The 13,956-nt window shown below is 40.8% G+C and overlaps 2 protein-coding genes across 3 annotated transcripts; one reads left to right on the top strand and one right to left on the bottom strand.

The window, feature by feature from the left end:
- Positions 1-4,022: 4,022 nt before the first annotated feature.
- LOC110921775 (glycosyl hydrolase 5 family protein) lies at positions 4,023-7,430 on the top strand. The gene is made up of 4 exons (XM_022166126.2): positions 4,023-4,515; positions 5,189-5,436; positions 5,614-6,134; positions 6,701-7,430. The coding sequence occupies exons 1-4, from the start codon at positions 4,108-4,110 to the stop codon at positions 7,186-7,188; spliced, it is 1,665 nt and encodes a 554-aa protein (XP_022021818.1). The 5' UTR covers positions 4,023-4,107; the 3' UTR covers positions 7,189-7,430.
- Positions 7,431-8,331: 901 nt separating this feature from the next.
- Positions 8,332-11,942, bottom strand: LOC110921776 (proteasome subunit beta type-7-B). 2 transcript variants are annotated; one of them, XM_035986726.1, is made up of 10 exons: positions 11,832-11,942; positions 11,587-11,737; positions 9,848-9,989; positions 9,666-9,762; positions 9,527-9,596; positions 9,261-9,374; positions 9,051-9,155; positions 8,861-8,959; positions 8,673-8,760; positions 8,332-8,599 (listed from the first exon to the last, which is right to left on the bottom strand). In XM_035986726.1, the coding sequence occupies exons 2-10, from the start codon at positions 11,725-11,727 to the stop codon at positions 8,520-8,522; spliced, it is 936 nt and encodes a 311-aa protein (XP_035842619.1). In that variant the 5' UTR covers positions 11,728-11,737; positions 11,832-11,942; the 3' UTR covers positions 8,332-8,519. The 2 variants fall into 2 exon arrangements, with proteins under 2 accessions (XP_035842619.1, XP_022021819.1); XM_022166127.2 differs by lacking the exon at positions 9,261-9,374.
- Between the last annotated feature and the right edge of the window lie 2,014 nt (positions 11,943-13,956).

The following is a 13,956-nucleotide window of genomic DNA, read 5'->3' on the forward strand; positions in this document are numbered from 1 at the left end:
AACATCCGGACCAGGAGACGTATTCAGAAGCCCAATCAAGCCAGAAAGTTGTTGGAACTGGTTTGTTAACTCCCCACCAGTTATGGGCCGAGCCCAGGCCCAATTAAATACTAGTCCAGAAGCACCCAAACCCACTCGGTCCGCGAGGAGACAATCCTTAACCAACTCTTCTTTAAACAAGGCCGGAAATCTGAGGTAGAGCGGTAATTGGTCGGCCCAGGCATCCAGCCAAAACGAGATATTCTGCCCATTCCCCCAAGCAACCGATATCCCATGCCTCAAGTCTAAGTCAGCAGCCAGGAGTATCTGTTCAATACTGATTATACTCTTCCACGGACCTGCAACCGACGCTTTAACTGGGATGTCACACCAAGCTCTTGGTCTATGATGAACCGCCCAAATTACCTTCCGCCACAATGCTGATTTTTCAGTTTTAAAACGCCACCACCACTTTGATAGCATGGCTAAATTAGCATCCCTAAGAGACCCGAAACCTAACCCCCCAAATTCGATTGGAGCGATTGTTTTATCCCATGCCACCCAATTCATCTTGGCCTTTTCTTCTGATCCTCCCCAAAAGAAAACCCTTCTGATCTTATCCAACGAGTCTAGTACTTTTAGCGGTGCTTTAAACAAGGAAAAATAGTATGTAGGGAGCGAGTTTAAGACTGATTTAATTAAAGTAATTCTCCCACCATATGATAAAGTCTTGGCTTTCCAAATAGAAAGCCGATTCTTGAAGATGTCGACCACCGCTTTCCAACTACGAGCAAGATTCATATTGGCACCAATCATTAAACCGAGATGCTTAAAAGGAAACGTACCTTGTTTACAACCCAATAGGAGAGCCATATCCTGAATTTCCCGATCTTCCACCCCAATACCATAGATACTACACTTAGCAAGGTTTATTTTCAAACCCGAAGCTAAGTAGAAGCATCTCATCATCCTGCGAAGATTGATAATATTTGACGCCGCCCACTCACCAATGAACATCACATCATCCGCATAAATCAAGTGAGATAAGGATGGGCCATTATTGGTGATCATAATCCCTTCGAACAAACCGATAGAGGCTGCCTTTTTCATCATCCCGGATAGAGCCTCCATAGCAATAACAAACAAGAAGGGAGACAATGGATCCCCCTGGCGGAGCCCCCGTGAGCAATCAAATTCCCGAGTCGGAGAGCCATTGACAAGAACGGATGCTCTGGCCGAGTACAATGTAGCCATCACCCAAGTTCTCCATCTACTTGGGAAATTCATTTGTGCCATAATTGAATCCAGAAACCCCCAGTTGACCGAGTCATAAGCCTTATTAATGTCCACTTTAAAAAACATCCCCTTCCGCTTCTGCTTCTTTAACCAACTGAATACTTCGTTAAGGATGAGTGGGCCGTCCATAATGTTTCTCCCTGCCAAGAAGGCCGATTGTTGATCCGAAATAATACTATCCATAACCCCTTTTAGCCGGTTAACTAGGACCTTAGAAATCACCTTGTTAACGACCCCGATGAGGCTAATCGGTCGGAAATCCGCTGGACTAACTGGGTCTTTCACTTTCGGGATTAGTGCAATAAAAGAGGAGGTACAACACTTGTTAAGAGATCCATCATCATAAAATTTATTGAGAAGCCTAACCAGATCATCTTTAAGACCAGGCCAACACCTTTTAATAAACTTGAAATTGAAGCCATCCGGTCCCGGTGCTCGATCCCCTTCACAATCCCATACTGCAACTTTAATCTCCTCCAAAGAAAACGGTCTCACCAACATGGAAGCCTCTGAGTCGGAGATAGTGGCCAGATTCGGACACACCATACCGGGTCTAGTAGCCATCGTGTGAATCGTGTTAGTTTTGTAGATTGATAGGTTAACTTGTTCAACCTAAACACGCCATATATTTATACGCATAAAAACATCAAATATAACTCGGATATACATTATGTAACGTCTAGCTTGTTTATCTAAACGAAGCAACGAAGCAAGACGGTTGGCAAGTTTTAAACGTGTTATGACTTATGTAAACATGACAAACGGGTAAGAGGGTTATAATAAATAGATTAAACAAGCCGTAAATAGGTTGACTAGTCGACTTATTTAATTAAATGAGTTGATGGGTCAATACATTTAATTAAACGAAGTTAACATAAACATGACCAATTTAATTAAATATGTTAAACAAATCAATCCAAACACTGCATCTTTAATTTTTTTTTTGAACGGCCAACAAACTCAATCCCGAGCACTCTCGGGGCACCCACTGGACAAACGGAGTACTCCGAGAGTAACCCGAGTCCACCACCAATTCCGGGGAAAACCCGGTAACCCACCCGCTCGTAGGCACGACAGTGAAATTACCGGTAAAACCCGTTTGGCTCAAGGATCCAACCCAGGTTTCCCTGGGTCTCCTATCATTGCCCACCAGTACTTCACTCTGCACCAAGTGGGAGTCGAACTTGCATCTCTCAAGAGAAATGCACGCCCTCCACCACTTGATCTAGAGATCATTGGCAACACTGCATCTTTATTAAATAAAAAAAGTAAAATGCAAGAGCATGTTTAATTAAATATGTTAAACAAATCAATCCAAACACTACATGTTTATTAAAACAAAGGTAAAATGAAAGCCTAAATTCTAATTATTTGTTTATTTTCATGCAAGGAATCATTAACTCTTAGGTGGTGTTTGTTTTTTGGAAGAAGAGCTTCCTGGCCTCTTCTGTCTGAACCGTGCAGACGCGGGAAGAGGTTTAGGTGCTGTAGAGTGTTTTTTTGTTTTTTCGAGAAGTGCTTTTTACCTCTCCCCAACCTCTTCTTGGGGAAGAGATGAGACCTTAGCTTCTCTAAGCAGAGGTTTACCTCTTTTTGGCACCACCTCCACCTCCACCTCCACCCCTGCTCCGCCACCACCACCACCCCTGCTCCGCCACCACCACCCCTGCTCCGCCACCACCACCTCCACCTCTGCAAACCCTAATCGACCTCTGCAAACCCTAATCGACCTCCACCTCCGAAACAAACCCCCCAAATCAATCAGAAACAAAACCCCCAAATCGACCTCCACATCCGAAACCCTAAATCGATGGCGGTGATGATGATGGCGGTGGTGAAGTGGTGGTGATGATGGTGGTGGTGATGATGACGGTGGTGAAGTGGTGGTGATGATGGCGGTGGTGAAGATGACGGTGGTGAAGTGGTGGCGGTGGTGAAGATGGCGGTGGTGATGATGACGGTGGTGAAGTGGTGGCGGTGGTGAAGATGACGGTGGTGAAGTGGTGGCGGTGGTGATGATGGCGGTGGTGATGATGACGGTGGTGAAGTGGTGGCGGTGGTGAAGATGACGGTGGTGAAGTGGTGGCGGTGGTGATGATGGCGGTGGTGATGATGACGGTGGTGAAGTGGTGGCGGTGGTGAAGATGGCGGTGGTAGCGAGAGAGTAGAGAGAGATCTGTGTGTGTTTGTGTGTGAAGAGGTTTTATATATAAAAAAAAAAAAACAAACCCTCTTCTCCTTGCAGACTGAAGACATTTGGTCCACCTCTTCTCCTGCAGATGCTTGTAGATGTGGCCTGCAGCAGAAGAGGTTTTCCAGCAGAAAAAACAAACAGCACCTTAGACTCTCCCCACCAAGTAATCATTCGTAACTTGGTTTCTCTTCTTAAGGTTCCAAGTTCAACCCCCACTAGCACCACTTTGAAGGATATTGATGGTGACAATGAAGTTTAGAACTAGGTCTCTCTGGAGGTCGTCAGTTCGAAACCGAGCTGGACCAAATTTTTCCACAACGGACCTTCGGACGGGCGGGTTTTCCCCAGAACTGGTGGCTTGGTGGCTCAGATACGCATCTAACTCTGACCGTTATAAAGGAGGAGATACATTTACTAGATTGAGGACATCCCAGAATTCTTATCCGGTGATTTAGTTAGCCATTAAAAAAATAAACTAAAAATTAATCTTATCGCAACCCGTGATAACTGGTAACTATTTAAATACAAGGATAATATATCGTAAACTAGTGGCAACTAAAGCCGAAAAAGACATCATCATTATTGAGGTATATAATCTAATATTATACTTCCCCAAATCCAATTAACACCAAACCAACATGGGTTGGAATCTCTCATCTCTACTTCCTCTCCTCCTCCTCGCCACCGTCTTCCACCACCATTCGACGGTGGCACTACCGCTCTCCACCAACTCACGATGGATCGTGAGCGACGGAGAAGGCGGCGAAAGAGTAAAACTATCATGTGTGAATTGGGTTAGCCATCTGGATGCAGTTGTGGCAGAGGGTCTAAGCAAACAACCGGTTGATGTGATCTCAAAAAAAATATTGGATATGGGATTTAATTGTGTTAGACTCACATATCCACTTTTTTTATTCACTAATGACAGTTTAGCGTCAGTTTCAGTAAGGCAGTCGCTTAAAAAACTTGGGTTGATAGAGTCCATTGCCGGATTTCAAGCCAACAATCCTTCTTTTATTGACCTCCCTTTAATCAAGGCTTTTCAGGTATATATTTGCTTACACTTCAAAGTTAAATATGTGTGTGTGTGTGTTTGAAGATGTTAAGAATATATTAATTGATATTATTAATTACGAGCTTTTTAGCTGGAAAAATTAGTTATTGACTTCTGGCTGTGACATTCATCTTATCCATAATTGTCCACTAGGACTAGGACCACTACTAGGCATTTTTATAATTGGTTGGATTTAGATCAAATTATAAAAATCTAAAAACTTTTTTTAACCACAAACCAAAAACAATTTTTTTATTAACAAATTGTATCATTGACAGACCACTGAAATATTATCGTGTCACGAGTGGAATAAATCTGGAAAAACCCCATTGTAAGAATTGAACCCAAGACCTAATGGTACCCAAGCGTTATCCTACCCCGAAGATGCCACTAAGCTATAATGCCATATGCACAAACCAAAGACAATTGGTACCTTAAATTCATTTTAATTAGTTTTACATAGTAGAATATTAATTTTCGCAAAGATTAGGTAACAATGAAAAAAACAAAATAAAAACGATTCTTGTTTAAAAGAAAATTTCAAATTTAGAACTCAACTTGAGAATATAAGATTACAACAATTCAGAGATCAATCAAGTTAAGAGTATAAGTTAAAACAAGAATCTATTGAGTGTGAATAACAAGTTAATTTTTGTGTGTGACAGGAAGTGGTTGCAAGCCTTGACAGAAACAATGTTATGATGGTATTAGATAATCAAATAAGCAAGCCCGGCTGGTGTTGCAGCGATTTTGATGGCAACGGATTCTTTGGTGACCGATACTTTGACCCTGACGTGTGGCTCAAGGGTCTCGCTAAAGTTGCCACCATGTTCAACAGCACAAAAAATGTGGTTGGTATGAGTTTAAGGAATGAACTCCGCGGCCCTAAACAAAATGTTAGCATTTGGTATAGGTACCATACAAATCACCTTATACTCTTTAATTGATACACAATGGACAAGTCATTGGGGGGGGGGGGGGGGGTAAAAGGGGACTCAGACGTTTACCACCGTGCGTCTGCACTATCCCTTTGAAAGATTTCATGTGATTTTAATCATTATTGCATTATTGATACAATTGTTATGAACAGGTACATGCAAAAAGGCGCGGAGGTAGTCCATGCGGCAAACCCTAATGTTTTAGTAATCTTGTCCGGTTTGAGCTACGACAAGGATTTATCTTTTATTCAAACTCAAGATGTAAGCTTAACATTTAGCAACAAGTTGGTTTTCGAAGCTCATTGGTACGGGTTTTCCAACAGTGAAGAGTGGGAAACCGGCAACCCTAACCAAGTATGTGGTCGGATTGTCGATAACATAATGCAAAAATCGGGGTTTTTGTTGGAGAAAGGTTACCCTTTGTTTATAAGTGAATGGGGTGTGGATCAAAGGGGCACAAATGAGAATGACAATAGGTATTTGAATTGTTTCATGGCATGGGCTGCTGATACTGATCTGGATTGGGCTATATGGACCCTTGCTGGTAGTTATTATTTTAGGGAAGGTGTAGTTGGAATGGAAGAGTTTTATGGGGTTTTGAATTGGGATTGGTGTGAAGCAAGAAATTCAAGTTTCTTGAAGAAAATATCACCCATCCAATCTCCATTTCAAGGTAGCTTTTATACTTGTAACAAGGGTCTAGTCGGTCCTAATAGATCCAACCGGATGTCGGATTGGTCCACATTTTTTCCCTTGATTTTCGCATGTTGGCTCTAGATATTATCACAAGCCTATTGCATCCTCAAGTGATGATCTTACCTTAGCACAGTGTTGTAAGAATCGCTAGACGGTAGTCAGGCGGTGGGGTACCGACTAGCGATTAATAGGGATTAACCGGAATTAATCGGATCGAGATTTTTATATGTAATTTTTAGTTATATATATACACACACATTTTTATATGTAGTTTTCTAAAGTAGACATGTTTTAACCCCTCATTAACCCATTTTTTAAGTAACTGGAAGGAATTTATAAGGTTTGGTCGAAATTTGGCCGACGTCTCGCCAAAATTTGGCCGGAATAGGACCGCCATTGACCGCCTAGCAATTAATCGGCCAATAATCGGTGAACCTCTGATTAGTGATTAATCGGCGACTAATCGGAGACTAGTCGGGATTTTTACAACCATGCCTTAGCATATTATATGTTTTTTTTTTTTTTTTTTTTTGTGTTATGCAGGCCCGGGATTATCAAACACCCGTCCACATAAAGTAATCTTCCATCCAGCCACGGGGCTATGCGTGCAACGACAATCGTTATTCAAGCCGTTGACTTTGGGTGCATGTGCCGAAGCTGAGCATTGGGATTACACCCAAAAACAGACCCTAACAATAAAGGGTACATATTATTGCTTGCAAACAGATGGAGTAGGGAAGAAGGCAAAACTAGGCTTAATATGCACCGACAGTTCATCGAAATGGGAAGCCATATCAGCCTCTAAACTACACCTTTCATCCAAGACCAACAATGGCACAGTTGTTTGTTTGGATGTAGACTCTGAAAACAACATTGTCACAAACAATTGTAGATGTTTGACCAATGACAATGGGTGCGACCCCGCTAGCCAGTGGTTTAAAATCATTAACAGCACAATGAGCGCGGCTTCAGAACCCTACAGTCGGGTCGATGCTATCCTGCAGTCACTCGGAGCTAATTTATTCGGATAAAACTTTACTTCTGCATATTATAAAGTGTTATACCATCTGAAAATAACATTTAGCAACTTCATTGACACATTTTGCATGATACCAGTGGCAAGGTCGGCCCGTTTGACTAAAAAACAGGTCAATTTGAGTTGTATATATCTCCACGAACACGCCAAATATGTAGATTGTGTCGAAAGACTTGCAAAATGCTTTCAAATGCATAACCTCTTATATATATCACTTACTGAATTATTGTTATTTTATTGACAGTATAGGTTTCTATGATCTTATATCTTACAGTTACTCGAAAGGCTCCATTAATATATAGACGTTAAAGGGGTATGGTCCCTAAAAGCCGGGCAAACCTCCATCAAGGTTGCGCATGGGACCATACTCCTTATCTTAATAAACTTCCTACCAAGAGTCTCGTGCGAGATACACCACTTTCTGCTCTACGTCGCGCGAGGTTTCGCCCACAAGAAGTTCTGATATCAACACTTAGCATACTAAAAGAGCACATGGGCATACTAGCCCGCGCGGGTTAGTTAGATGCTCAACAAGAACCGCATAGGAAGGCAGCGCAAGGCTACCTCCAGGGGTACACAAGGTAAAAGTGGCAGTGAAAAGAGCCAATGAGCGTCCAGCAGGCTCTGGTCAATCGTGCGCCACGATCGTCTGACGAGAAGTACGTAAGGACGCCTACGTGGCACCAATCAGGGGACGGAGACATCTGTCCCACGATCTCCACTTGTCTGCTGATGGCAGAAGAGCAGCAGGGCCGACAACAATGACACGTGGCTCCAATCAAGGTGCGCCAGCACCGGAGAACTTCTAGAAGCCACTAAACGGTCGACACTAGTGAGACAAAGAGCACATCCGTTGTGTCGTCCATTTCCGGCCCAAGGCCCATCAGCCCATATCCTCTTACACTTCTCCGGCTATAAATAGAGACCTCCTTCCACAGGTTAAACATTCTATTCCCTCTACTCTCACTCTTAACACTTAATTATCCACCCAAAGCAGTCGCTTATTCTCACGCCGGAGCCCGGTTAAGAGGGAAACCCCCACATTCCCCTCTTAACGAGTAACGGTGTTCTGTTTTGCAGGGTTAAAGCATCAAGTCGGAGCTCAAATATTCACAAGAAGATTAACCATTATGGCAGAAACATAAACCAAACTAATTAGTCCCTTAATTAGTTCAGTGTTTCTTCAGACGTTATATTTCCCGAATACATGGATATAAGAATAAGAGAAGCAATTCAAATTCAATGTCACCGAAATGCAAGTTTGAACACTGTTTAAATCTCAAGCTATCGACGTAACTTGCTGAAGAACTCCATATAGCGACAAACTTATTCTTCCATCGCATCTCCTCCCACTTGTACCACATCAACCAGCTCCTTAAGCGGTGTAATCTTCGTATGCAAAACTTCTGTAAACGCAGATTATATCATCAGAATCAAATTACGCATAAACATGTTGGATTCTCGGATGGAATTACTAACCTGTCTTTTTCGAGAAAGTGTAGCCCTTTGAACTGATGTAAGTGCGAGGATTTGGAGTAAGGTGATTCCTCAGATATTCCGTCTTACCCTGATATATATTAACAAACATGATTAAGAAAATCCACATTACGATTAAAGGTGCTGAAGCATTGTCAAAATGAGAAGAACAAACAAACAAACAAACCGACCTTTTCTATCACACAAATATCTACGTTGCTTCCGCTTCCCAAATCGTTAAATATGCCGGAGCATATAGCCTTCGTTACCAAGTTCACTCCTTCATCCCTCTGTAAATTTTTTTAAACACGTGTTATGTTAACCATCAAGATGTGTAAACAGTAAAAGCTAGATCAATGGTAGTGAAAAGTTAAAACTCACAGTAAGCCCTTCACGATACTCTGATTCAAAGATGGCCATTGCGGCAAGAGAACCAGAGCCCATTGTTGCAAACGGGAGTGTGTCTGTTGATCCATGAGGATAAATCTAAAAATGCGAGATTTAAAAGCATTAGTGCATTGTCTTTAAATTTAGAGTAAACTTCTGTTTTGCTCCCTGTGGTTTGGTCACTTTAACGGTTTTGCTCCAAACCTTTAAAAATAGCCATTTTGCTCCCTGATGTTTCGGTTTTTTGCCAGTTTGCTCCCCGCCTCTAACTCCATCCAAATTGTTTGTGTTTCCATTTTGCTCCCCGCAGGGAGCAAACTGCCAACAAAACCAAAACATCAGGGAGTAAAATGGCTATTTTTAAAGGTTTGGGGCAAAACCGTTAAAGTGACCAAACCACAGGGAGCAAAACGGAAGTTTACTCTTAAATTTAAAAAACCTTCACAGATGCGAAAATAGTATCAACTCACGGTATGTAGATGTGGCCCTGTCACATCAACTCCACCAAGCACCAAAGCAGCCGACACATGACCTTGGTAACTGATAAGCAAAATCAAAGTTAGATACTTCCTATAGGGAAAGAAAAAAATAATCGACAGAAGAAATTACCGGAAAAGATGAGACTTTAATAACGTGAGTGCTGTTACAACCCTTGATTCACGACCGGTATGATATCTGTGCAGCTTCAGCTGAGAGCTGATGTTATCTACCAAAAAGAGATGTCTAACAATTAAGGTTTATTGTAGGGGATCCTTAAAAAAAGAGTGAAAAATATGCGACAAAAAGAATACCTGTGACAGCTTCTGTATCAGCAGCAGTTCCAGCTCCGCAACAGAGGATGTTTGGAGCCATATTATGAATCTTTTCACAGTTCTTGTCAGCAACAATAGAACCCGCTGTGGCTCTGGTATCTGCCCCAAGAACGACACAGTCCTGAAAATGATATTTTTTTTTTGAACGGCCAACAAAATTTTATTAAAACAACTAGCAAGGCGCTAGACACCAAATTTACAATACATAAACACCAAAAACAGCCAAGCAAAAACTGCTTACACCAACTACATTATATGACTAAATTAAACTTCTGCCATTCGCTCCATGTCCAAGAATGAGACCGCGATCGATTTTTTACCCAATGGTACGCCATCGACTTTGATTCTTCTACAACCTTAGTGATGCTAGGCTCGACTGAACCGAAGATCACCTCATTCCGCATCCTCCAAATGCTCCAAATAACCACCTGGAAAATGGCATTTAGAACTTTCTTTTTCTTTCTACTTCCATACACAGAAGAATGTGTAACCAATACATCCTTAAAGCTGAAGGCAAATATGGGAGGAATTCTACACCACTGTGCTATGACCATCCAAATCGATTGAGAAAATTGGCAGGAAACAAAAAGGTGTTCACTAGTTTCATCATAATCACTACAAAGTGGGCATCTCTTGTCTCCAACATTAATATTACTTGCAGCCAACGCAACTCTGGTAAGATATATAATTCAGTCATGTTTTTTTTTGTTCTTATTGAACACTTCCAGACACCTTTTAAAACATTGTATATCATGATGAGAGAGAATGACCAGGAATACACTTCTACAATTTAGATTCTAAATCGTCCAATGAGGGATTTACGAATCAATGAACAGCTTGGTTCCGTCTAATTAAGGGGCACAGATCAGGTTTAAACTTCAAAGTTCAAACCGTAAACCAAAGTTGTCAATAGTGAATAGCAGACGATAGCGACAAGCTACCTATAGGCTATACGTAATACGTTTCGTAGCTATAGTAACGCTATTTCATGTTTAGCGATACACTCGAAGAAAATTTTAGAAGTATTTTACATGTATATTTTTATAAAAAAAATCCGGCAAATATGGAAGCATTACGCTCTTTTTTCAAATCTATCTTATCCGCTATTTATCCCAAAAAAGGAAAAAAAACCTAAATCCGCTATTTTCACGCTATTTAGGCGCTAAACATGGCATAGCGGGAAACTCCTGTTTCGCTACGCTATTCGCTATAGCGAGCACTATGCTCGCTATTAACAACTATGCCCTAAACCGTTTGCTGGATTAACAGCTATGCCCTAAACCGTTTCGCTCGCTATTCGCTATAGTGAGCGCTATGCTCGCCATTGACAGGTCTGAGCAATTTTGATTGGTTTTTTTATGATTCGGTTCAGGTTCAAACCGGTCCCAAACCTACTATTTCTATCTTGCTCAAACCGGCTCTTCTCCATATCAATTCCAAACCGATTCCAATTCAGCTTGAAACTTCGGGGTCAGTTCACGAACCGGTTCGAATGTGCACCTCTACCGTCTAATATTTACCATAACAAAGTTCCAATTGGAAACCCTATGTGTCTGATTCATTATTTTATACTAATTGTAATTTATACTAATACTAATTACACAGCTTAATCACATTCTACAAAAAAAAAAAAGCTGATTAAAATTACCAACAATATACAAAAATCTATTAACACAGCAATCAAGCAAACAATCAAACATAATAAAACCACAAAATACCTTACAGACTACACCGACAATGGTAGTGCCGGTTTTAAGATAGCCAGGAGGTTTTAATCCTTTCTTCGTCAGCATATTGTTTCTACTGCACAGGTCGAAACTGAATCCGACCTTCGGAACATCCGATGTTTCAGTTAACATCTTCAGATACCTAAATTTCCACGAAAGAAAAGTTGAAAATATTAGAAAACAATGTGAATAGAACAGCTATAAACAAATGGAAGAACGCATGTTTTGATCATTACGTATGATCCAAATTGATAGAGAGCGTAATTGATTCGTAGGAATATGAAAGCAAAGCAGCAAGTTGATTAAAATAGCGAAGAAAGGAAGAAGAAGTCTTGAGCAGCAAGATAAAAATTAAAAACAGGGGGGTTTCTCATTTACATAGTTTTTTTTTTTTTTTTTTTTTTTTTTTTTTTTTTTTTTTTTTTGTTAAAGGACACTTATTGTTTAAATATGCATACGTTTCAATATAGTTTGGCTTATGTAAACTGGGACGAGTTAATGAAGAATAGAACAGACACATGATGTGCCAAAGAACAAGACAAAAGTGTTCCAATGTAAAGAATGGACACATATGGTTGTACCAGAGAACCCGTTAATTGAAGTGTTACAATGGAGAGCATGTTGATCCTAGACTTCGAGAACTACTCAAACCGAAGAAACTGTTCTTGAAGCCCCACAAAACCCGATGGAGAATACGAGTCCACAAACTGAGAACAGTGTTGAGAAGGAAGATGCACAAGTTGAAGATAATGGGCCCATGCGTGAAGATGAGCAACATGGACCCAAGTTCGGAGGGGTTTGTTAATGAGCCACCCGAGCTCAATGCTTAGAATTTAGAGCAACCAAGGTGGAAAAGAAACAAGTTCGCCCCAAACACTTTGACGATTACAAAGTCAAACTTCCTCCATCCCTAGACCATGAGCAGTCTGCTCCCAATCAAGGGTCCTCTATGTTACATCCCTTAACACACTATGTTTCTTATAATACCTTTACTAACAAATATAAAGCTTTCTTGGAGGCCACTACTTCAAATGATGAGCCAAAACATTTCAATCGGGTCGTAAGGGACATTAGGTAGAGAGAGGCCATGAAGAAAAAGGTACAAGCTCTCGAGGAAGTGAGACTTGCAACTTAGAGAAACTTCTAGAAGGGAAGCAGGCAATCAAATCAAAATGGGTGTACACGATAAAGTACAAGCCAAATGGGGACATTGAAAGATACAAGGCACGCCTTGTAGCAAAAGGTTTCACGCAAATGGAAGGGGTTGACTTCCATGAAACCTTTGCTCCTGTTGCAAATTTGGTGATTGTCTGCATTCTTTTGACTGTGGCCGTTAAACGGGGATGTCACATTCATCAACAAGATGTCAATAATGCCCTTCTACATGAAGATCTACACGAGGATATCTACATCAAAATACCTCAAGGTTTTACCGGGTTTGTAAGCTCAAGAAATCATTTTATGGGCTCAATCAGGCATCAAGGAATTGGTACCAAAAGTTTACCAATTCATTGCTGGGAATTGTGTTCAAACAAACAGGAGTAGACTATTCATTATTTATATTCAAAGGAAGAAACATGTAAGTTGCTGCATTAATTAATGTGGGTGATGTTATCATAGTGAAAGATAACTTAGAGAAAATAGAAGAAACTAAATCTTTTTCTCAACAAAAAGTTTGGTATTAAAGACCTTGGTCCCCTAAAGTAGTTGCCCGGACAAAGGAAGGAATGGTTCTAAGTCAGCGAAAGTACACGTTAGATATCCTAGAAAACACTGGAATGTTGGGTTCTAACCCAAGTTTATCTCCAATGGAACAAAATTTAAAGCCTGGAAAGTGTGATGAAGAGCAACAGGTAGATGCTAACCAATAGCGAAGACTAGTGGGGAGACTTCTCTATTTACAAGAAACAAGACCTCATATAGCTTAGCGGTAAATATCTTGGGTCAATTTTTTAGTGACCCAAGACAAAGTTACATGGGGGTTGCAAACCGGGTTCTGAGGTATCTTAAGACAACTCCAAGGAAAGGTATCTTGATTCATAAAGAAGGAGAAACCAATCCCACAGTCTATTACGACTCTGATTGGCTTGGGTGCCTGTTCACAAGAAGGTCTAGGACATGTTACCTACTGCTTTTGGGAGGAGCTCCCATATCATGGAAGTCCAAAAGGCTATCGATGGTCTCTTTATCATTGGCATAAGCCGAATATATATAGAGCAATGGCGAACACAGTTTGTGAAATTTGTATATATGTATACCTTCATCCTTTGTATTTTCATGTACCTTCAGTTGTAATTAATCAATTTCTAGAATCCTTTGACCATAACAAAATTGTTACCAATTACCTATTTAGAAGAGAAA

Source organism: Helianthus annuus, chromosome 17 (genome assembly GCF_002127325.2).
Source record: "Helianthus annuus cultivar XRQ/B chromosome 17, HanXRQr2.0-SUNRISE, whole genome shotgun sequence".
In the NCBI taxonomy this organism is placed as follows: Eukaryota; Viridiplantae; Streptophyta; class Magnoliopsida; order Asterales; family Asteraceae; genus Helianthus; species Helianthus annuus.